The sequence below is a fragment of the Lampetra fluviatilis genome, chromosome 13 (genome assembly GCF_964198595.1).
Source record: "Lampetra fluviatilis chromosome 13, kcLamFluv1.1, whole genome shotgun sequence".
NCBI classification, from domain to species: domain Eukaryota; kingdom Metazoa; phylum Chordata; class Hyperoartia; order Petromyzontiformes; family Petromyzontidae; genus Lampetra; species Lampetra fluviatilis.
This window is the reverse complement of record NC_136287.1, coordinates 14372941-14398669: the sequence shown is the minus strand read 5'-3', so window position 1 is coordinate 14398669 and position 25729 is coordinate 14372941. Positions and strand designations below refer to the sequence as shown.

Below are 25729 nucleotides of genomic sequence, written 5' to 3'. Positions count from 1 at the left end.
GCGGCCAATTTTTTAATAAATGTTTTCTCCTACATCAGAGTGCAGAGGCACATTAAATAGGCACTACAATGACAATAGTTTAAAGCGATTTGAAGCATGTTTAATTTTGGGGGGGGGGGGGCAGAGCTTTGTGACATCATATTTGAGAGGGGGGTCTGACTTTGTGACACCATGTGACGAGGGGGGGGGGGTCAAAAATCGTCCAAAATTGCGTGACGTCATTTATGGACGGCCCAATTTCATACCACCTTTTCATTGTTATTGCTGGATTTTGCGGTGGTTTTTCGGTAAACCTCTGCTTACATGTTTACTTTCGCAAACCAGTCTAAAGCCACGCCATAAAATGAGACTTTTAAGCTTTAAAACGGGGCTTTCAATGAAGGACCACCGCTGGTGGTAAGTTCCACCCCATGGCACTGTGGCACGTTTCTGTCTTTCATTTGATCTTCTCTTCGTCTATCTTTGCAGCGTTTTCCTTGTCGCTTTCAGGTCTCTCCTCGCTCCGTCAGCTTTCTCCATTCCTACCACGTCTCCCTTCATCTTTCTCCTTCATTGTATTCCTGTATTTAGCCCGTCTGCCAAGCAAGCACACTGAACACTCATCCTTTTGCCTGGTGAAAATGGAAGACGCAACGCAAGTCAACAGTTTGGTGAAAATTTTATTGTGCCTGAGTCTTGTAAAGGGTTTAACCACCATCTTTTCCGTGTGGATGTTCACAGATCAGTAGCAAGTGGTTCTCCAACTTCACACTCTGTAACCCACATCCAGTCCAGCGTCCCACATGAAACATCACCTTTCAGTTGGCAAATGTGGAACTGGGAGAGAGGGTTATGAGGCCAAGAGTTTGGCAAACACCAGTTTGTGACGCAATCCTTTTCTTCGTCACTCTGCAGGACCGTTCAAGCTTTTAGCGTCATTTGGAAATGCATTACAATCCCCCAGGACAAGTTGCATACATTTCCCGATGGCATTGACACAGCCACTCTACAGAAAATGTGGCCAAGCGCGAGGATTTTAGGAGTGCAATTTAAATCGCTTCGTGTACGTGTTGACACTGGAAGCAATCGAACGGCTGGATTTGGCCGGAGCAGGCACACCAAGTGTGAGCCCTCGGCTTTGAAATCTACCATCACAGTCCCAACCACTGACAAAACTCAACGAAGTTATAAAATTACACATCAGGGCAAGTGAAATGTTATCAACCACAGACACCATATGTCGTGACATTTTACAATATTCCTAATGCTTGTTTGCTATTGTGAACTTTTTTTCCTCATGTAAAACTAGACAATGCATATTTTAAATCATACTTGGTTACAAGAAAATACTTGTCAAATGCGAAATAACTGAACAATTGCACTTCACTATAGAATGTGCACTTCACCATTTATTAATTTTCACTAATCACCAGCAATAGGGTGGCTCCAATGATCATGCCCCTGAATGTAGTGCCCATCTTGGTGTTGCTGTGAGATCAACTCAACTCGCAAGCCCTTTGAGGGTTGATATCTCCGTCGGGATTAAATTGGTCTGAAGCGATCACACGGTCGATGCAACGGGCACCATGACAGTGGCGGGAATGGCCCCCGGCATGTGAATGTAGAATGTCCCACTGTGGTTTAGAGCGGTCAGCGACGACGAGCAGGTGCTCCATTGCATACTTCAGCACAGACACACGACGGAACTTAAAGTCATCGCACACATTTCTACAACAGAACACCCACGGGTATTCTACGTTTTCTAGACATTGCTATACGGTATAAAACTTCACGATCGTCACCGGACACGCACGCGTGCATCACATGAAAAAAGCGCCGTACACACGAATACACATCAGCTCCATAATACTGCTCAACACAAAACAATCGACTCATCAGGCCTCTCTCCTGCAGTTTCCAGTCCAGTAAACACAAACAATGAAGGGCGCTGAGAACGAATATCGAAAATAGCGGACATCGGCCAGCCTAAAGATTGTGCAATTGCATTCACGATGGCAATGAAATGAGACATTAACATTTAGAAATATGTAATCAGGTGTATAGCTGTGTTTGTCTTACCTTTAAAGCACGAGTCAATTAATGTTTATTCTAAGTGAATCTAATAACAAGTATGTAGTAACTTTTAAATCCTTGATTCTGAATAATTGTACTCACTTCAGGCATCATATGATTCCAAATGGAAACAAGCCCAAAGCGTCTCCTTTAAAAAAAGAGGGAAAACAGAATTTGCACTAATCGATTTAGAGTTGCACGTAATCACGTGGAATCAATCGGATGCGGTATAAATAGCCTGCGATTGATTACTATTCAAAAGGTAACATTCTGGGCTCTCCCACCGTCAAGGTTCTTGTGAAAGTCTCGAGCGCTTCTTTAGTTTTTACATCTTGACCCATACGCAGCCTGCACCCAGAGGTGAATAATCACCCAGCACGCTTCACTGCGCCGTGTGCCACCACAGCCTCCGCACGGCACTACCAGTCCCGCGGAGCTGTGGGCATGTCACCTGGCATGGCTGACGCAGTGTCGGGATCCTTGCTTAACCATTGCCCTGAGAGAATGGCACGTGGCTCATTGATTAAAGTCGGGTGTCAACGTTATTTCAGCTGTGGGACAATTAAACCGAAAATGTGGCCTTAATTCATGTGTTAGCAAATGGCAGTTTCTATTACGATTTTGTAGAAATAGGGCCAATGTATTTGGGGTGGTAATTTCTTACATGGTATAGCTGGGCACATATAGAAAGTGGTCTGCATGTGTATCTCATTTCTATTGTTTTAATTGAACATGGAAGTCTATGAATGAAGGATAGCAGAGAACTTTGTAATTCTCACTGGTGTACGCTTAATTTGAAAATATATTAACCTTGTTCCTGGCCTTACCTCATTCCGGAATCCAGCTAATGGGGTATTGATGCCTCGTATGTTTTTGCAACTGCCTAAAAAGCCATCATTTAATGCGAAAGGATTGTCATTAACCAGCAGGTACAACTTATATGGGCATGCGTTCATTAAATGGACTATACACATTGTAGAGCAATGACACACATGCAATTACATCCCAACGACTCGTGAACGGTTAGGAAATCTTGTCACAAATGTGATGTACACACATTACCCTTTGTAAAAGAGATATTTGACATTGCCGTATTATATATTTGTTGGTGCTTTATAGCTAACATACGGACATCATAATTGTCAAACTAAATAGCGAACGACTTGTCTATCTGTACATGTTTTTACAAAGGCTTGTTGAAGACAGGCTTGACAAAGAATATAGACGAAATCTGCAACCCAGAAAAAACGACTGGGGATGGTTAAAGTGCAGCAGGAACTACATAAACCCCATTAACAAAGCACAATGGAGGTCACTACAATTAATGCTATGTGCATGTGTGTAGCACATGCTTTTGGTACAATATTTTACTATCTGGGTTGTTAAAAGCAGCGTGCCCAATTCCTCTAGAAGCACTATCGAACAGCCTATTCATCAGGTAAGGTTATACAATTTTAGGAGATTTAATTTCTGCACAGGGAAACCGATGGGAAAATAACGCAGATCAGACAAGTCGAGAAGCACTGAGCAAGCTGAAGCTCGCCGATCTGTAAACATCCACCTGCCGATAACCCAGAGAGCAAGCAACGGTTAAAACTGGGCAACAGCAGAATCCACGAGGCAGTCTCTAGAGGATGCTAAAGTGTGAATACGATCACACACAAGCACAGTCTATTTACACATTTAGCATTTTTTTTTTGTTGACAGCGGAGCTATTCCCTCCACCCAACACGGCCGTGACAGCTGCTCCTCTTCATTCAGTAGAACCTCACAGGAGCAGGACACCCAATGAGGCCCATGGGGGGGGGAGGGGGGAATGTGGCAGAGAGCTCGCGCGCAGGGGTAGGAGATGCCAGGCACGCACACATGTGCGCTCAGCGCCGCAAGATTCATTTCACAAGCGCGGGTTTTGATATAAGTTTGCGGATGATGTTTGGATCGCAATTACGTACCGAGCTGATGATATTAAACAAATGTAGGAATTCTGCAATGATTATGCCACTAATTCACATTTCTTTATGGTCCACATATTATCCGTGTACACATCCTTTATCACCATCTCCCCCTTCCGGATTCGAAATGCTACTTGGAAACTGACACATCTGTTTTCACTGCAAAGCAGCTGAGGGTAACCCCTTAGCAGGCAGGGGAAAGAATACACAAATTTGTTTGAGTAATTCCTGCAATAAGCAGTGTGTACCATTGTGGATGTGACCAGCAGTGGGGTAATCATGAACCCCAGACCCTCGCTGAATTTGGTTCGTGTGGTGATAGTGCCGCATGCAGCCAGGGCGAGCAGGCAGACGGAGAGAATGGAAGTCACACGCGTGCCAGGTCGACAGGCAGCGGGCGGCTGTCACATGATGCCGTTGGTGATGTACTGGAAGCCGTCGTAGAGGCGCGTGGTGAGCGAGCGCATGCTGCCCTCCACCATCTGCTCGATGGTCGACTGCAGCTGCTCCTCCGTGAGGCTCACGTGGAAGCGCTCCTTGAGCTGCCTGATGGTGCTCGCTCCGTGGAAGCACGGCAGCTGCGAGCCTGAGTGCAAAACATGCGCCACAAAACAAGGCGCGTGATGCAGGAATCAAATGCGGGTCAACGGGTTCGTAGCGCAACGCGCTAACCGCTGCACTGCCTCCCCCCCACAACATAATACAAAGACAACAGCGCACACACACGATAATAGAACAACATATAGGCACAAGACATTCTCTGTTGTGGACTCACGACTGTTGGGGAAAGTGGCGTTAGTAATCGCATATTAAGGCTGGCAATGTACAATTCCTGGCTGGCTTTATGATATTAACAATGAAAAACATATTTCTGTGCTTTCATAATTATATAACAATGTGGGTACTCATGTTGCAACATCCTTGGAATTATATTTTGCCCACTCTCAATAATCGTAGGCAAGTATCAGAGTGCACATCCATAATGACGCAACAATAACTCTTTAACGCAGCATCTAAATGCAACTCCATTTCAGGAGGCTTTATAAAAACCCTACAATAGGCTTGAATAGAAAAGGGGTGGGGGTCAGGGCGGGAGTGGGGTCAGGGCAGGGAGGGGGGCACAGAAAGAAGAAGTATTCAAACAAAGCATTACATACAACAGCATACACACACACACATGTAAACAATGCACACAGACACAAAACAGCAAGCACACGTCAGTACAGCCACAACAGGGCTCTATGCTAACCTATAGCCATTACTTTCACAATTTATAGAAGAATCATTATAAGCATTTCCACAATAATCTAACTATACACTGAGGGTGGGGTGAGGCTGACACACCACACAGTGGTAACAGCAATATGAACCTGGGTTTGAGTTCCGACTCGGACACCTTCCTATGTAGAGTGTGGATGTTCCGCCTCTGTTCGGCATGGGTTTCCTCTGGGTTCTCTGGTTTTCCTCCCATAACTAAAACAAACCACGTGCTCATTGTTTTGGCCAAACATCCCAATGCTGAGAAATTACCTGAACATTACTCAATTGGAATTACACAAAGTTACATCTCCCTCTGCTGCGAACACTTGGCAGGACCCTCCTGAAAGATAATCTTGAGACTCCTGCGAGGTTTTCCTTGGCAAACACGCAGAATAATACACGGAAACATAACAGTGGCACGTGTGGCTGGGTCTCACCCTGCTGCATGATCTCCACAATCTGGACCACTCGCTCCATGTGCTTGCGAGCAGCAATCAGCCCCTGCAGCATGAGCAGCTTGTAATAGTTGAACATGTCACTGTCTGGTCCACCCATCACCTGCACGCACGCGCATGATAATCATACAATTATGTTTGAGGATAAACTGATAAGGGAAGTGTTGTTCTAAGGGTGGCATGGCAGACATGGGGGTGGAATGATCAAACCCAGGTCACCTTAATCTCCCTAGCACTGATGTTGACACACCACAACAGGCACTCATTTTAGGCTGAGATGATCCAGAGGATGCCTAAGCCAGGTTGTGTTATTTTGGTCCGTATCTTATTTACTGTATCTCATAGTCTTCACAGTATAGTAAGTGTATTCAAACTTAGAATATTATTCATTGAAAATGTTTGTAGGGATTTAACTTTCTATTCCATTAAATGTTAACAATTATTTATAGGGTTTGTGTGTTTCTGTTAGATTTATTTTCAATACGTTCGCAGTTAGCGGGAAATTTAAACTATCTACGCACGAGAGTTCCCTCCTATTTGTGATTAAACTTGTTTACCCAGTCCTGCTATCTGAGGTTTTGCCATAATTGTAATGAATGATTTAAGTATTATCTAAATACCTTCAGAATAACAGTATTGCTTAAAATGTAAAAGCACCAACTATCATCTGAGAAACAATGATAACAAAACAGAAAAAGTTACAAATTGCACGTAAGGAATGGAACACTAATAAAATAAAAGAGGGCAGTTGTTGTGCAGGCTGGAACAAACTCTAAAAACAATTTACCTGAAATATATCCAGACCAAGTATTAGCAACGAGCAGCAGAAAATATTGCAAGTGCCCATCACGAAACAATGAGAATCTTGCTAAGGGGCCATCCATAAATGACGTCACGCGATTTTGGACGAATATTTACCCCCCCTCGTCACTCGACGTCACAAAAAGTCAGGCCCCCCCCCCCCCCTCAACTATGATGTCACAAAGCTCTGCCCCCCCCCCCCCTCAAAACCATATTTCCATTTTGAAAATAAAACATGCTTAAAATCGCTTTAAACTATTGTCATTGTAGTGCGTATTTAATGTGGGGCTGCACTCTGATGTTGTAGGAGTGTTGTTATAACAATTAGTGTTGTTATAACAATTCTATATTTATTTAAAGTTGCGCATTTTGATGTGACGTCACATTTCTCAAATCCCCCCCCCCCTCGTCACACATCATCACAAATGTCTGACCCCCCCCCCCTGGTGCGTGACGTCATTTATGGACGGCCCCTAAGCCCAGGCAGAGAAGGATCCAAGAGCGCTGTGGCTCCCCCCTATGGCAGTCGAGGCCCAAGGCTTCCCTCGCAAAGCGACATGGAAAGAGGACGACGCTTGCACAGGGCGTTCATCGGAAACCCGAGGAAGATCACATAACGGGAGTGCACCTCGTGGGACGGAGAACCAGAAACATCTGAAGTCTTGTATAATCCATTACTATGTTCATAGCATGGAATAATAAAAACAAATTACTCCGCTTGCCCACGATGATACAAGAATCTAAACACACCGATGTGATGCATCAAAACACCAGGGGGTCAAATCGTTACGGTCCTACTTTTCTGTGCTCAAGACAGGCACACATGCCTACACAGGGTGATTCAGTGACATTAATGAACCACAGCATGAACAATCATAACGTAAAACTAGACTGCAGGTCATGACTCTGGCTATTCTACGAGCCTCACCTCCACAAACTCCGCGGTGAGTTTAAAGGCGGAGGTCTCAAAGCCCAGGTTGCGCGGGGAGTTCGAGAGGATGAAGCCAAAGTCGATGTGGATGATGTGCCCCTCGGAGTCGAGGAGAATGTTTCCGTTGTGCCTGCCAGCCGGCGAGAGGCACACGCCACGACGCTGAGTTATTATTCAATGGATAAAAATGTACAAAAGTAAAAATCGTCAATAATAAATCAACTGTACTGTCATTTGTCGCGCGATTTATTTTTCAAGCCATACAAGAATCTTGTGCAAGGTATGCTTTATATTACATATCGCAAAATGACTACATACATTCAAACTTCTCTAAACCGGACTCATTTGGTGGAAAGCCTGCTTCAATTTGCCATAGATTTTGATGAATCGATAATGGTGTAGATCTTTGTGGGGGAGGAGAAAGAGAAAATAACATAAAATAACATAACGTAATCGTGCTTATAAAGGTACCTTTATCTCTAAATTAGTATTTTTACAATAATGATGTAAACTAATATTTAACTACATGAGCTACAAGAGAATTTGGGAGATGTAGATATTTAATTCGGTTAGGTGAAAAATGGCAATTCAAACAAAAGAACTGCATCTTTCAGCAAAATCTTGCTTTGGCTACAATAAATATCCTGCAAGATGCACAACAATGACATCACGTACCCACAGGAATGTGAACCCACACACTGCAAATGCCACCGCCTCCCCCTTGGAGAGTGAGGGCTCTCATTACAAACGCCCGCTAACTGCGGTGCCGAGATTTAAACTCTACCAACACAGACGCCGCCAGTCCAACCGTGCCGGAGCCGTTACTAATTAACGCGTTGGAATTAACCCGCGGAGCCGTTGGTAATGTACACACAAGGTGCTTTTCCCGTGGGGACACGTGCCACCCAGAGGGTCGTTTCTCGCTTTAGATTTGAAAGTCGCCGTATTATTTGTGACTACACTGTGTGGCTGTGTAGCGTGTATGATGACTGGGGTCTAATCACATAAAAAAAACACTTTATTTTTCCACTGTAGACTTCCAACAGAGTGGTATACCAGGCACCAATGACTGCACAGGAAAAAAACTATCAGTTAATTTGGCAAACTTCCAGCTCTGAGAATGAAAAACATCCGTGTGACTGTGATGCAATGAACATTACTGTCAGTGGCAGTGCTGCTGAGAGAGTGCTGGCTCCTATTGCGTGGACCAGAGCCCACTTCGAGGCATCTCACAGGCAGCTCGCTGCAGGTTGCACTGCTCTGCAAGCATTCTGAATTGGCACCTTGTCTCGTGACACAACACCCAATAGAACGTTCAAGTTCAATTGGGGAAAAGTAAAAGTTAACAGAGTGCAGTGTTGACATTTCCGACCACCCTCTAAGAGTAAAAAGTGGCTAAAATGGAAAAAGAAGCTGCTGCCCACTCTTGGTGTATGCCAGCGACTCACTCGGCAGGGCGGCACACACACACGCACACGCACCTGTCCTTGACCTGCAGGATGTAGCAGATGAGGCAGTAGGCAGCACAGCTCTCCACAAAGTGGCGCTGAGCAGTGAGGAAGCCCTCCGTGTTGGGGCTGCCATGCTCCTGCAGGAAGTACTCGAGCAGCGACAGCTGGGACTGCTTCTTCACCTGCGCGCGCGGGGAGTGGCATAATAATAATTAGTAATAATTTAAATTTACAAAGTGCTCTTAAATAATCGTTCTCAGGGCGCTTTGCATGGAAAGGCGGATATATTTTAACATCGACCAAGGAGGGCAAAAGTGAGAAGGACGTTTGAAAATAACTGAGAGAAAAAGTAATTTTAAACAGATATGTTTCTGGTCGAGATTTGAAGATTTGTAGTCTCGGAAGTCCTGACCTCGAAGGGCAAGGAATTCCAGAGTTTAGGTGCCGCAAATGTAAAGGCACCGTCACCCCCAAGTGTGAAGCCTGGAGACCGTGAGCATCTTAGTGATCTTGATGGCTGAAGGAGCTCATGAATGTAGGGAGGAGCAAGTCCATTTAAGGCCTTGAATACAGATGGCAGCAGTGACTACAGGCAGCCAGTCACTGCTGAAATACAAATCTCTTCACCCGCAGGCCGGGCGTAGCTCACCTGGTGGATCGAGACGGCGTTGAGGATGGGCTCGATCATCCCGCTGTCAGCTGATGTCACCAGGATCTTATAGGGCTTCAGCCACAGCGGCACCCTCTCCTGCTCCCACACAGACTGCACAGCCAACATAGCAACATACACACACACACGAGCAGGAATCCTTCATGACAATCACATCAGATGACAAGAGAGGTCGCAACAATAGTCTTGAAATCAAGTGAGCCACACTTGTAATGAGGAAACACAAACAGCTTACGAGCTATTCCTGGTAATCTCACATCAGAGTCTCTACGGATTGACATGCCTCCTGGTGTGCAGACAGATTTCATGTGTGTGATATATTTTGCCCACCTCGCTATCTGCACATAAATATGAAATTTTGGAGATTCAATTTTGAAAAAATATAATTCCCGCGAACTAAAAATCTATTCTCTGGATGCTTCTTATATTTTTAATAAAATTATCAACAAATTAACCCTGTAAGGACAAAATTACGATTAAAAAAATATTAACTATTTGGTGGGTGCTTGGGAATGCTTCTTTGTTTTTGGTGCCATCCACCAAATTAAAATAATCACACAATGCAATCTGCAACCGCTGCGGGGTTTGGATATATTACAAAACGCACAGCACAACACGTGCTTGAATAAATCTCTGCCTTACAATAATCCCATTCCCCATTTGCCAAGGGTGCCATGGATAAAGGCAAAGGAAGGATATCCGTGCATGAGTGTACCACTTTTGTATAAAGTCACCTCCCAGGTGAAAAGGATGAATGGGCAATGTTGAGTCTGTCAAGTGAGCGGTGCCACACGGTGCTTGGACCGTCTCAATGAAGCTAACCCAGCAGATGCTGAAGGCTCCCCGGTTTCTTGTCAGCAAGGCAATAAACAGATATGATCTACTGCTTATAGACCTGTATTTCATAGATGTAACATCGCCTCGTCTACAGCAGAGCTTGCAGAGTGGAATAATGCATTGCAGGGTTTCCAAAGTCATTCAACTCGTGACCCGGCAGAAGGGAGGGATGGGAGAGGGGTATCGTGCCGTTGGCTCCATTATAGCCTTGACCAAATAACTGATATCGTCATCAACACGTCGTGGCCTTGAGAATTGAGAGCTAAGGGGGTGCACATAACTCTAAATATTTACGAACTTAAATGTTTATATTTGGCAATTGAACACACGTTTTCCCTTTCATATTTCCCAAGTCAAAACCCTTTCGTATAACAATGGGACTCCCGGGGGATGCGCAAACCACAGGACTTAGGATCTATTTCTTTAGCCCCGCCCTACGGATTTCAGAGCCAGGACGCCCATGAACCCAGGAGGGCGAGCGGGGTGGAGCGACGTCAACGGCACGTACCTGAAGCTGCCGCAGGAACTGGTACGCGAGCAGCTCCTGCCGCAGGTCGTCGCCACACTTGACAATCACCGACAGCAGCTTCCAGTTGGGGAAGTGGCCGTAAGGGGAAGTTTCCCTGATACGCCTGCAAACCCAAGCAAGACCAATAGGCTTTACACACACACAGGAAAGCACAATACAAACATCCACACAACATGCTGGAACATTTAGATGAAGTACATCAGTGCTCTTCACTAATTTTCAGAGGGGGGCACTTTCGCCATTAAGACATCAGTGTGAGGGCCGCTACACATTAGAAACCACTGGGGTTTGACAGCACAATGACGATGGGGGGTGTTTTCACTCCGTGGGCCGCACGAAAGGCCACTGGGGTCCGCCAGTAGCCTGTGGGCCTTGCAATGATGAACACTGAAGTACATCATTTCAGAAATGCTGCCATCATGTAATGGTTAGCACACTGGGCATGCAGTATAGAGGTCACTGGTTCAGCTCATTCCTCTGGCACAGCTGTTGAAATCCCCGCCTCTCTCCACTCAAAAGCATAAAGGGGTACGACCACAGATGACTGGCAGGTTGCGTATGGTGGGGCAAAGTGTGGGTGGTGCCACCTCTTCCATGATGTCTGGCCAGCACGCAAGAATAGGACAACAAATATCCGTGAAAGAGCCATCTCGTGCTGCCTCTCTCGTGGAGGCCCTCCTGCCATCAGAGGCGTAAGACATTGCGGGTCTACACCTATACCTTTGTCCCTTTGCAACATTTAGAAAGCAATCAAGAAGATAATGATTACACATATTGCCTAGGCTTACCCGCAGTGGAGTTTCACAACGACGTGTGCCCAAATTAAATACTAAGTTTAGCCATGTTCCCCCACGCAGACATCCGAAGCCTAAAGGAAACGGCTTAAAGTTGTGAATTACCAACAGCTACACGCAACGACAAAGTCACTACTAAAGCCAATTACGTACATTTAAATAACAAGGTTAGAAATGGATGATGCATTTCAAGTGTCAATGTGCAACCTAGAAACTTTTGCCGATTTACCTGTCATTACACACGGGATTTGCATGAAAAACAAATTCCCTCCTGCAATGCTGCCACACAAAGCAGAAGCAGAGATATCAAACTAATGCCTGTATTTATTACCTGCCGGTTGGAATGCCTTTGTCACTACTCTACATCTGCAGCTCCTGGTGGAAACTTAAATGTTAAGTTTGCAAGTTAAAAATTACAACTGTATTTAGTGAAAGCTACATCACTCTTACTGGGTGGATGATGAGGAACACACGCAAGAAAACAATTACTCCATTACTCTAAGACGACCTCCAGTGTATCTCTGCGAGCGATATACACTTCCTAAGGTCCACGATATCGGGCTGTAGTCATTACGGAGAATAGTTACGAGGGAGAAATTGTGCCCGAGGTGGCATTTCTCGGCCGTGGGCGGCGTGGCGAGTGTTTGTTTTTATTATTTTTAAAGCCAGACCACCCCACCCCCCAACCACCCACCCCCAGCTGTGCCCCACCAATGCATTTGGCGCCTGCAACACGTGCGACGCACATGTTTCTTTTAACTCCAACGAATCCTCGAGGGGACGCAATTTTACTTTGATCAGCTGTCTATGCAGATATTAGGCTTTACGGATAAGAGGATGCTGTATAGCGGAATTATATTATATTATTATTGTTAATGAGGCTCACTTGTTTTGCTCATGTGCTTATCTTAGAAACAACTTTAGGGCAGCATGGAAAAGCAGCTCACGATTATAAGAGGCTCAGCAAGTACAAAGGCTTAGCTACGAAGGGTCCGTGCGGAAACAAGGTGGGCAAAGATGCACGTGCGATGGGGGCACAACACTTGTGCCACGTGATTGCGATGCGAGTGTGGCGTGAGTGCGACGTGAGTGCGACGTGAGTGTCATGTGACCTGCACCTGACTTTCTCTTTCCAGGGCTCCTTGAGGGCAGCGGCAGAGGGGTCCTCTGGGTCTCGGCGGAATTGCGTTGCTGGAAGGTTTAGCTGCTCTGACAGGCGCCGCCTGCAATGGCAATTTGACAATGCCTCTTCGAATGCGTACACACCCATCCCATCACCATCTAAACATTGCGTCTAGTAATGAAACTGAAAGGATGAGTGGTGTGGTCGGCACCTGATGTCCCCAGCCAGGAAGTAGGCAGGCTCGGCCTTGCTGTCCAGGCTTGTGATGCTGTCCACAGAGAACTGCGAGATGGTGTCACTACTGTTGGTAGACTTGTCCGACTTGTGGATGTCAGGTTGCTGGGAATTACAATAAGAGCATTTGAAGGGCTTAATGTGGGAGAGATCAAAACTTCACGCGTGTGCATTTGTGTGCAAAGTCAGCGCAGTAAAATCCATTGCTGTTCTGTACTTCTATGCCCCATTGTCGATGCTCCTCACCTTTCCCAACCCGTACCGACCAGCGTGGCGTAATCAAACGGCACTCACGACTAACGACTTGTGCTGACCTCATCCAGCCGTGGATTCGCAAAACTGGCTGCGTGCGTGCAAATGGGGCGCAGGCTCGAGCCACACACCTCCACCTGCAGGTCGGCGATGTCGTCCTGGGACCAGGCCTCCTCGTCGGGGTCGGGGTTGTGTGCCGTGAAGCTGCCGGTTCTCGGGGCCTCCCCGGCCACGAAGCAGTCGGGTAGGTTCTCCTCGGAGCGCGACACGCGGATCCGCGCCTCGGGGATGCGCGTGGGCACCGTCGACATCTCCAGGTCCTCACACTCCAGCACCTCCACGTAGATCAGGTACGGGGCCTGCCCCGACAAGCACGCACAGCGTAATCGTAATACAGCGTGAAGGTGCGGTGTGACCGCGACTGCTCGCTCGCACCGCTGCTGGTGAAGAGGGGCCTCGACTACAGCGAACTCTCGAGGGTGGCTACCACGTTGGCCAGACGCGCTGGAAGAGGTGGGCGGGCGTGCCTGCACTCGACACAAGTACGCGCGACCTGCCATTCGACAACCAGCGGTGTACCCATTTATACTGCTGGACGGACAAACTAGTGGGGATTTGACAAACTCGACCGTTGTTTCAACGGCCTCGCCGGGAGATGGAATCCAACCATGAAACCTCTCGAACCTGTGACCGATAATCCAGAATGGGTTTTGCGTGTTGCTGGGTTTTTTTTTATACAAAAAGCAACGTTAAAATGTTTTTACGTCAGTAAGCCAGAAGACTACTAAAATAAAAACACTTACAGTTAATTAGTTTAGTAGATGTTTCACGACGCCTCAACGAGACGAGCTTGTCATCGCACCATGCGAGAGCGAATCCGCGTTCGCTCACCTTGTCCTTGGAGTTGAGCACGACGGCCTGGGTGTGCGGCAGACGCACGATGTGGTGCGCGCTCACGGCCGTGGGCAGCCAGACGCGCGCGGGCAGCGACAGGTTGAGCAGCGAGAGTTCGGCGATGAGGCGCTGCGTCTTCTGCTCGCGCGTGGGCAGTGTGGCCAGCCGCTTGCCGATGGCCATCAGCGACTTGATGAACTCGCGCTCCGGGGCGAGACGGGCCGTCTGCTGCACGCGCACACAGGCCAACCAGGCAGCGCGCGCGTCATGCGGACAGCCCGGCTCAGCGCTGTCAATGGCCAATGCGCAACGCTTTAAAAATGGGTGCGCGATGATTTGGATTCAAATGGATTTCACGCCCATGGTTTAAAATATCTTATCACGTGTGTGACAACCGGTTCCTTCAAATTCATATACGGACAGTTTTTTTTCTAACTGTAGATTCCAAAGTATAGTTTTAGATGCGAAAACATGTATAACGATTAAGTACACCAATGTGCTAGTGCACCAATGCCAATGCAGTCGCACTCACAATTGTCCGATGTTCCTGTCAGACCAGCACGTCAGTCATTGTTCTATCTCGGTTTAATAGAAACGAGTTTATGACTTTGTGTAATCATCTACACAAACAGCAACAGCTCAATGAAAGAGCCAATCATTCTTTGTGGATTAAACTATTAACGCTATTTTGCGAAAGACACACAGGGCATTTTAAATGTCTTAGTCTGCAAGGAAAATCTAAACGCAGAGCTGTGGAAATAATATCTCACAGACAAAGGCAACTCATTCGCACGAGTTCACAACAAACACTTTCGCATATTTTTACGCGAGAAATGAGTGAACGATAGAATCCATTCGTTCCACTAACTTATAACAGGGAGTGTGAAGGAAACAATGTTTTTCTTATCCAAAACAAAGCTTCAACCTCATAGCCGCCGCCGTGTAAAGAGGAGCACGAGGCGGGGCTGGAGATTTTCAGCATTTCTCAAATTGCAATCACGAATCACTGGCACCATGCATTAGTGAGAGCCACATGCTCAGTGGGATGTCTACTTATAGCCAAGCTCCACATGTGGAGCCTACGGAGACACTTCTACCCTTGAGCGGATAGGGCCAGTCCATGTCATCCCCTGCTCTAACGCTTCCTCCCTTGAACCCCACACCCCAAATGTCGATAGGTGTACGAGTCACTACATGAGATAATCAAACAAGTGAAAAGCCTCTCCGTGCTTAATGCGTTTAGGGAGCAGCTCGTATTGGCAGACACGAGCCAGTGGTAGAAATTACGCATTCCTACAGCAGTGTGCAGTCTCTCTGCAAGGCACCCACCGCTGTTTAATTACTACCGAGTGTTCGTCATTTTATCGATACCGGATGGGCTGCATATTACCCTGAGCAGGATTTGAACTCATGAGCTGCCGCTTAAGAGTTAAGCACTCAGCTACAGTGCCACTTGGCGAGAGAGTAAATAAAGAGTAAATACTGTACATTAAATGTTGCAAAGTAGAGTGAATTCCCCGAGTCGAAATGGACAGTTATCATCGCGTTCGCTCCTTGCCCTGTGATGTAATTTAGAGCAGAGACACAATACCTACGATGTTTAACTATCCGATAAGGGATGTGAGATAGTGAAATTAGTTGACCTTCACCCTCGCAGCAAATAGGACTCATGGAAAATAAAGAGTACAGCGCTTTAAAAATGTCAGAGTTCAAGTCCTCGATTGCACCAATACGCCGCCGTCGGGTCTCACAGCGTGCCACACCACGGGGTCACACAGTGTGTCACACCATGGGGTCACACAGTGTGCCACACCACGGGGTCACACAGTGTGCCACACCACGGGGTCACACAGTGTGCCACACCACGGGGTCACACAGTGTGCCACACCACGGGGTCTCAGTGTGCCACACCACGGGGTCACACAGAGTGCCACACCACGGGGTCACACAGTGTGCCACACCACGGGGTCTCAGTGTGCCACACCACGGGGTCACACAGTGTGCCACACCACGGGGTCACACAGTGTGTCACACCACGGGGTCTCACAGCGTGCCACACCACGGGGTCACACAGTGTGCCACACCACGGGGTCACACAGCGTGCCACACCACGGGGTCACACAGTGTGTCACACCACGGGGTCACACAGTGTGTCACACCACGGGGTCACACAGCGTGCCACACCACGGGGTCACAGAGCGTGCCACACCACGGGGTCACACAGTGTGTCACACCACGGGGTCACACAGCGTGCCACACCACGGGGTCACACAGTGTGTCACACCACGGGGTCACACAGTATGCCACACCACGGGGTCACAGTGTGCCACACCACGAGGTCACACAGTGTGCCACGCCACGGGGTTCACCACTGATGAAAACAACGCACTTGCAATCAGTCAAGTAATTCATTTTGTGTGTTCCCACATTAACCTAACTGTGTAAATAGCCAGCACCTGTCTGTGCAGACAAACGAGTGGAAACCCGATCAATCACGTGCAGGTTACGGCCTGAAATAAAATCTATTTTGATTATCGCAAAAAAAATTACTGAGTCAGGGTTTTTTTTTTTTACAGTGCCCACCGCGGCCACATCCAGTAATGGTTGTGATTTTTTTTGGAAAAATATAAATCACGTTGCTAATTGTAGGAGCCATACCTGATATAGAATAGCAAAGGTGAGCTCAACCTATTGAGGATGAAGGTAAATCGATGGCTGTGGCCTCACACCACCCTAAGCCACGGGATACCCATGAACGTGCACAGAATTGACCATCTTTTAAGTTGCACTACACCAAGCAGGAAATCTATTCCCTTGACTATACTCTAGAAGGGAATATTTTTCTGATAAGGTGTAGCTCTGCGTGGCTATGTTATCAGTGAATTACAACTCAGTGGAAATTGTTTAATTGTCCTGTTTTATTTTGTACTTTTGATTTTCATTTTCTTTGCACAAGCTTTGTGATAGTCATGCAGTTCCCTACTATATTTCAGCCAGATTTCACCTGTAAAATAAACCGACTGCTTAAAATGGGCCCTCATCAGTATGTACATAAAATTTCATGATGATGATAAAAAGATTGGGGTTTTAAGCTCTATGCAATTTAAGATGCTGGGCATACCAACTGGACCCTTATCATATAACGAGAAATTGATTTGTGAATTGAATGATGGGCTACTCTTGGAAGAGGCTCTGAATGATGAATAGATGGCGAGAGCTTGGGCGGGCCTTCATCCAGCAGTGGACTGATTATGGCCGAGCATGATGAACCTGCTCAAATTTATTGACACTAAAATAACATAGACGTAGAATGCATTATAATAAAAGCATTATGAACATTATTAACGCTCAGTTGCAATAACCTTAACACATTTGGTTTAACTCAAATTATCCTAGCCGGTGCGGTGTTATGAGCACACCTGTGGACAGCATCGCATCACTCATTAAGGAAGGAGTCTGGCATCTGCAAGTGGACTTGTTTGAGCCGAGCAGCTCATTGACCCCTTCCTGCTGAAATAAATGACATTTATCTATATCTATCAGGCTTCCCCTTGACAGATTATTTCGAAATTGCACAAATAGTCAGTTTGGCCAGAACATGAATGTAAGATGTCCACAACTGCCTCCAATGGAGAATGGCACTGCTCCACGCCGACGTGATCAATGCCACCCGCGAATCCGGCCTCACCTCGTCGTGCTGCGCCTCCACGCGGGGAATGCTGGACGTGCGGCGCAGCCCGTCGGCCTGGATGCAGCTGCTCGTGGCGTCCGACTTGGAGCGCTGGTGCGTGCGCTTGCCGGGCGACACGGCCGCGGCGCGCAGCTTGGCCCGCGCGGACGCCGCCAGCAGCTGGTGCGGCGGAGCCGACGGAGCCGGGGTGGCAGGGACCAGCTCGTCCGACAGGATGAGGCGCCGGAGCTTGGTGCCGCGCGAATGCTTCTGCCGTGACGACGGCTGCCCATCCGCCGAGTAGGCGCCCAGCAGCCAGGCGCAGCGCAGGGCGAAGTCCGGACTGCGCCGGCACCGGTGGACCAGGTACGGCTTGATGGCATCGCCGGCCTCCTCGGCGCCGTGCAGGTACATCGTCAGCAGCTGCGGCAGGTAGAAGTCGGTGGCGTCCGCAGGGAAGCTGAACAGCTTGTTGCCAAGGTAGGCCTGTACCCCCGGCTCCTTGGAGCTGTGCAAGTATGAAATCGCCATGGAGACGTCGAACAGCTTCGACTCAAAGAGGCGCAGCAGCAGCGACTGCTTCGAGGCCGAGGAGACGGCCTTGTGTTTCCGGACGCCAGGTGTAACGTGGCTGCATCCCGCATCCTTCATCTGTCCGTTGCGTGTAACAGCTGTTTCCTGTTCCTTTTTAAGGTCGAGACCTTCTGACCCGGCGATCCCATCCAAACAGTCCGAACACTCGGCGGCGTCCAAAATAAAAATGTCATCTTGCTTTTTGTCCACGCTCTGGTCGGTCTGCTTTAATTTAAGACTCTCCAGGACTTTCTGGCAGGTCTTTTCTGCCACTTCCAAGTCTATGATGGGGGGAGTGGCACTTTCAAGGATGCAGCCGAGTGAGGGCCGCGTTGCGCAGGAGGGAGCGTAAGTGTAGCCGGGATTCTCGCCGTTTGACTGCTTCACAGCCGCTTCATCGGGCTCGCCACAAACTGCGGGAACTTCGCACTCCATCCCCCCTTTGAATGTTTTCTGGAAAAAAAGGTAAGGCTAATACTCACACAATGTACAACACGTGGATATTTTTTGGCATCATTAACCAATATCCATATTTTCAATCGTGTACAAAGCAAGTATAACATCGTTTGTTAGAATGTACATTTTAAGAGAAAAATCTTACATCCGGTTTCACCTCTCTCCATAGTATGGTTTGTAAGTTCATAATAATCATTAACAAAATAAACCTAAGCATTTTTGCAATAAATACTAAAACATCTACCCATAAAGCATGCGTCTCTCCACGTACAAATACACTGGCATTTGAGTCAATACACCTTTGGACTGTTATTGAGCAGCAATTAGTTTAAACAGGAAAAGTCGAAACCAGTTTAAATGTTTGAGTCTCATTAGCAGAGTAGGTTGTTGAATAAAAGCTGGCGAGTTGCCTTGTATATTTAAATATAACAAAGTAGCACTTCATATTGCGGCTTTAAATAAGACCTGCATGTAAAGTGTGTTAACCACATTACCCAACAGGTTTAAAGTTAGAGTAACGGTTGAGCTACGAAACCTGCACCAAATTTAACAGTAATTATGTGAACAGTATTCTGGGCAGGTGCACATCACTGCACCAGAAATATATTGATTTCTAATCATAATATCCCTGTTTTGCACAGATTACTTCAGCAAAATATTAATTTGGATTGTTTCAACTGAAATAGGAATTCTGGACATGAGATTGAACGTAAGTAATCCTTGCCAAAGTGCTGAGCACTTAGGATAAGTATGTGTACACAGGGGCATGGCATCAGGTGGTCGGGTTAATCCAGCAGCAAGCAGTGCGAGATCTTCCCAGAAACACCGGTGATGTTTCCACGACCTGTCCTACACGAACGCTGAGGATGTGCCGGGATATATACTGAACATCGGCATTTAAATAATTCAAGTTAACAGCTGATAGAGAGCAAAGTACAAATGTGGCTTGGCGATGAAATCACGTGGTTAAATCGCGTACCGCTGAGTAAATCTGTAAGGAACCATTTCGAGGTAACTAATGGTGGTGCATCTCCACAGATGTCATGCGCTGTCAAGTGGACATTCTGGAATGAGTACAGTACTGGCATGTTATGAACATGGGTTTCAGCATATCCAAAATCACCCACTTGTTAAATAACATGTAACTATATTTGAAGCGACGGGTCCGATGCGCTATGAACCTGGTGCCGTGAGTTTGAGTCCAGGCCACAGCGAGCATCAGTGGGAAGTGATATCAGAGGCGGCCCTCCCTTCGCTCCCACCCCTCCCGCTTCAATTCGCATTGACCTGCATGGTGAAGTATAGTCAAAACATGCACAAGACCGATATGGCGGGGGGAGGCCTTTATCCATTGGTTAATAAAAAATTGCTGATTTTTATTTTATTTAAAATATGTAAATTAACAATATTCAAAATAATAAATTCCTACATTGCTAAATATTAAAACACACTTCAGCAGGCTACTGCTTGTCTAAAGGCCACTGAATTTCACGTTTCCTTATTTAATTAAACCAGTTAGAATGAAGCGTTGCATTCAAAAGCATATTTGAATATGTTTTATGATAACCGTTCTTATATGCAGCACAGTTTAAAGCGCCGATGACAACCCTCCACTAGCAACGCAAACGTCATACTCAGGGCATCGCAATGCCATTCCTTTGAGAGGAAATAACGCATTGGAACTCTGACCCAGTAGTGTAAAGTTTAAACCCTGACACGTCTACAGCGTAACTTTGGTACATAAAACCAAAGCGAATTGCGTGAACAGGTTTTCTGAGGAGGCAGCCTTGACCACAGGAAGCAGATTATGAATCTCGACACATGGCAATGAACCCTGTACACAAATGTGTTAATCTGAGCTTACTAATGCTTCATTTACATTCCCCGCCGCCTTATCGCTCTCTTCACGTTTTGCGGCCACCCATGGGGTACTGTGGATGTGTTGCATTTGACCCCAGCAGCAACACCGCACGTCCCACTACTGAGCAGATCAGCCGAAGTTAAGGCCCCAGCCCCACATGGCCACATACACTCATCACAATCTGCCTCCCCCCCACTGCAGCACAAGCACGGCACGCAGCGGTGTGATGCACACACACACAGCACAACACACAGCAGTGTGATGCACACCCACAGCACAACACACAGCACAACACACAGCACAACACACAGCACAACACACAGCACAACACACAGCACAACACACAGCACAACACACAGCACAACACACAGCACAACACACAGCACAACACACAGCACAACACACAGCACAACACACAGCACAACACACAGCACAACACACAGCACAACACACAGCACAACACACAGCACAACACAACACACAGCACAACACAACACACAGCACAACACACAGCGGTGTGATGCACACACACAGCCCTGCAGCACAAGCACAGCACTGGGCCTTTAAATAACATCTTTGAGATGCAGTTTGAGAATTAATCATGATTACAGCACTGTAATAATGATGGAAGCACGGCTGCTGTACTATAATCATCGCTAAGCGGAATATAAATGGCAATAGTCATCAAGCGCAGCGCCCCACCGCACTGTACGCCGTCGTGCCGCACTGTACCAAATACGCCGCACACCGCACTGTACACCGCGCACTGTACACAATATAACTTGACGGCGCTGCGCACACTGTACCACATTTATCAGCTGAGCAAGTTGCCACGGGAGCTCTGAATTCGTCTATGAAGATGCGTCTCCTTGCGCGCTGCGCACACGCGGCCCTGAAGCCGCGGGAGTCGCCTACACACACATACATACACACGTACATACACACACTGTACGTGTACACGCACTGTACGTGCTGTTGGCAAGTGATGTTGTAGATAGCTTAAGTCGTCCACAGGCACACACAAGCTCGCTCGCTCACCTCTCCCGGTGATGTCTCCTCTCTCTCCTCCTCCTCCTCGTCCCCCCGTGTCTCTACCCTCCTCTTTGTCTCTCTCCCCTGCTCGTCTCCCCTCTTCCTCCCCGTGTCTCTCCCCTCCTCTCCCCCCTCTCTGCCCCCTCCCCGTCTCTCTCGCACCCCGTGCCTAACCCCCCGCGCTCATTGGCTCTCGCCGCGGCCTCCTAATTAACATCAACCAATCGGACGCCGAGAAGCGTCCACCCTCCCCCCGTCCCCCGCGGGTTAAAGCGGTCGGAAATTATACTGTGACGTCACCAACCCCTCGTCCACGTACAGAGACCACGTGACCAAACACAAAGGACTCCCCGTGTCGCCGTCGCGGGCTGTTGTTGAGCGCAAGTGACGACGGCAAGTGGCACCCTCTCGACAAAGCCGGGGGGTGGTTGTGGCCAGAACCACCACGCCCGCCCGCCTTTGTCTCCCCAATGTTGACGACTACGTGACGCACCAGGCTGAGTTGACCTCGCGGAGGCTCAGATGCGATTCAGATATTTCGTCACGTATGCTGGCCGCTAGCGGAATTAGAACTCGTGTTGTCGCCGGGTTCGTAGCGCAGAGCGACAGCCGCTACGCTCCCGCTCCCTACTCATGGACCAGCCGACAGGCTACGCCAGTGGTTCTCAACCTGATTGTGGTGGTGCTGGCCCCCCAAGAACACTGAGCCCCCCTTTCCAGCAACGTCTTCTGTCTGCTAAGCAGCAGCAGCAGCAGCGGCGAGGGCTCGTTGCTGCTGAAGTCCCCATTACTGTTTACAAGTTCAACTGCTTCCTCCACTGCCCCCCCCCCACTAGTGAAGAGAGGGTTGACACATCCGCCCGGCGCCTGACACGCATTGCGAAGCGTGGTCACGCTGTGTGTCGTCAGTGCATTGTGTCGGCTCTGTTCCTAGCGAACATCCGAAATGTCCCTCCTGCACGATGTCCACGTCGCCACCCCTCCACCCCATAGGTCGAGAGGGACTCCTCTACTTCCGAACGAGTTGGGTTCCAGAGGTCGTCTATCCGTAAGTCAATGTGTTAGTAAGTCCAACTTTACTCCTGACGATTCTAAACATGTTGTACGGCATGTACACCAAACACGGGGAATGGCTTTGAAAGTTGTACAATCTCCTGCAGCTGTAGATGCCACTGGTTCTTCACGTTCTGCAGATGGAGATGCCACCACCGACATCTATTGCGCGGCGGTTGAACTTACGTCCCTCGGTCCGAAAGGGCAATTGGACATGCGGACAGATTTGTTCGTATCTCTAAAAGTTCCTCAGTCGAATGTTCCTAAGTCGAGGAGTCACAAAAGCAAAGTTTGTGGGGAATAATAGCCATTTTCTGTACTTTTGAGGCATAAGCAATTAGAAAATAACACTTACTACCCAGCAAGAACAAACAAGTGTTTGTTACACAGTGTAATATAGGCATTGTCTTTTAAAATGATTGGCCTACACCAGATACTTCTTTATGGCCCAGTCTCTCAAGTGTCGAACCAGAGAACGCCAAAAGGCGAACAGGGAGGATAACCCCTATTCTTATGTTTCATTCAGAGGAGTCTCTGTATAAAGGAGTAGAACACATCGAGAAAGGCGTATACGGTATACCCATCTTACACTGCACTCGGAGGAATATTGAGACCTAGATTTGAAGCTTTCGTGACTGCAAGGATTCATATTCTTAGGTTTTTTCGGTAAAGTAACGTAGGTAAAAAATTAAAATTAATTAAAGTAAAATAAAAATAAAAGAAAAATCACGACGTTTCGGAGGCAACACAAGCTTCCGTCTTCAGGTGGAACCGTCACAGTACGATTGCTGTATCAAGTGAAAGAAATTCCAAGAAAACAATACTGGTTGAGGGTGGGAGGAGCCAAGGATATTATTATTGTGAGGTTGGTGCGGCTGAAGCACGCTGCTAGGAATGAGCCTTTGTTGTGTAGACTGGTTGAAATTGGAGGTTCCAAGAGTTGTTAAGGTGCAGCAACCGCACCTTTACATCAGCTGCCAACCACTTGCGTACATTCACGAGGGGTTTTCTAAGCAAGTCTTTCAAATGAAATCCAAAGACAAACGTTCCGCACGTAACGCCCAAAAGAGGTGTTCCAGAACTGGTGTTTCATACACAGAACGGTTACACAGTCAAATATTTTCATTTGATTGAATCATTCCAGGCCGCCAGTAGGTGGCACTGGAAGAACGCTGACAACCAGCGGCACAAATAATCTCAACTCGAGACCACCTTGAAGACGCCGGCGGTGGAGCCACCAAGCGCATCAGAACATCAACAGCTCGATGCCCACGTCTCCTTCGTGAATGGAACACTAAAGACTCGAGCCGCAGGAGGGCGACTGTGGCGACGCGTCCCAAACTGCGGACCAAATAGAGGAGGCCACTTTAGCCTGCGCTACTTCTACGGCAGAGGAATGGCAAACAATACGCGAATTCTCTTCTGCTGAAGCCCTATCGCCGTGGCGAGCTGGCAGGTAGTCGACAACGGCATTTAGCACCTCAACATATTGCTGCAAGCATACGCAAGGAAATACAATGTGCCACTGTATAACACCAAGACATCACACACAAAAGCTCTGCAATGCTATCATCCATTGGCATGTGCAGAGTTCAGGGTGGACCATACTGGCCAATCACACCCTAACAATTTTCATTTTTGTTCAGTTTTCAGTCCCATCTGCCTGGATCCGCCCAAACGCAGCCTCGTGTTTTATTAGCAATGGCTCCACGTACGTCGATGCTGTAGGAATCAATTCGGAATCCATTATATATCCACTGCAGAAGTAACATTTTTGTTGCCGTGCGTATTCATGCGAGTTTGGGTCAGATCAGAAGTTCTGAAGCGAGCAGTGTGGCCCCCCTGTCGATGTTCGAGCCGGCCAGGCTGGGAATGAGCACCTGCGTGTATGTAGCAGCAATGTATTTGGGCTGAGACCCCGTGGTGTTGTGATGAACGTGTTTGTTGACCTTGCGGCTTCCTGCACGGCTCGAGCAGTCCGAGGCTGACCGAGATATTGGCTGAGCCAGTGGGGTGGCACGTGCCCCCCCCCCCCAATGATCCGATCGAAATCCCTAATTTATATCGGATCATTGGGGGTTATTAGTAATAAATCGGCATTATGCGACCCCCACTGCCACTGTGTAGCATATTATTACGTGCCAGGGACTCTATGAGATGATAGGAGAATAGTCTGAGTCCATAATTGGCAATAAGTAACGGCAAAGCGGTTATAAGTGACTCAGAATTGTGCGCAGATGCGTATACAGCACACGACTTCCCTGAAGTCATCAACAGCTTCAGCGAGCGCGATGTCGATCACACAGCGCGGTTCGAATTCGACAACTTGATCGATGGCTGCGCCATCGCCACACACGCGTCGAATAAAAAGCAAGAGACAACTCCTTACTTACTAACTCCTTACTCACTAACAACTCCTATCATTTTTCATTGCTGGAGGGGGGGTTTCCCCTCTACCTGAAAATCCTGGCTCCGCCATTGGACCGAGACACGTCGAAGTTTGCTCTGTGGACAAAGGTGTGCACCCTGAGAGCGAGCGAGCGAGCATTGTGCACGACACCTGGACTTTATATTCCACCCAACGCCTTGGTTAGCTTCAACATGTAAACATTTCACGTACAGGTATCACAAAAAAATCCGGAATTTAAATGAGAACTTTAGATTTTGAAATGCCAACCTGCGCCTCTGCTCATTTTGCTTATAGGTGTTTCGATCTATCAACATGTGTAACTCAATAAAATAAAATTTCTGAAGTTTGGCGCGAAAGGAGCCCAGCGGTAGCACGCTTTCGGGGTTTTCACGGCTCTCTACCAGCGGCCGCCCTGGTCAATACTGCGGTGTGTGCATTA

General features: G+C 47.7%; 1 protein-coding gene across 2 annotated transcripts; it reads right to left on the bottom strand.

Annotated features, from left to right (window-relative positions):
- Positions 1 to 658: 658 nt before the first annotated feature.
- Positions 659 to 21919, bottom strand: LOC144935572 (phosphatidylinositol 4-kinase beta-like). Of its 2 annotated transcripts, XM_078862373.1 has the most exons (13): positions 21834 to 21914; positions 20116 to 20221; positions 17924 to 18931; positions 14233 to 14463; positions 13473 to 13700; positions 13067 to 13194; positions 12851 to 12955; positions 10918 to 11041; positions 9552 to 9665; positions 8933 to 9084; positions 7449 to 7581; positions 5702 to 5822; positions 659 to 4590 (listed from the first exon to the last, which is right to left on the bottom strand). In XM_078862373.1, exons 2-13 carry the CDS (start codon positions 20215 to 20217, stop codon positions 4409 to 4411), a joined length of 2628 nt encoding a protein of 875 aa, XP_078718499.1. In that variant the 5' UTR covers positions 20218 to 20221; positions 21834 to 21914; the 3' UTR covers positions 659 to 4408. The 2 variants fall into 2 exon arrangements, with proteins under 2 accessions (XP_078718499.1, XP_078718500.1); XM_078862374.1 differs by lacking the exon at positions 20116 to 20221 and having other exon boundaries at positions 21834 to 21919.
- Positions 21920 to 25729: the final 3810 nt, after the last annotated feature.

Bases quoted from the DNA above. Each gene is read 5' to 3' on its own strand.
- LOC144935572 (XM_078862373.1), bottom strand. From the start codon at position 20,217: ATGCGAATTGAAGCGGGAGGGGTGGGAGCGAAGGGAGGGCCGCCTCTG. The intron at 13,701-14,232 runs GTGAGCGAACGC...TTGTCGGGGCAG, and splicing joins TGCTCAACTCCAAGGACAAG to GCCCCGTACCTGATCTACGT. The intron at 13,195-13,472 runs GTGTGTGGCTCG...TGTAATTCCCAG, and splicing joins TCGCCGACCTGCAGGTGGAG to CAACCTGACATCCACAAGTC.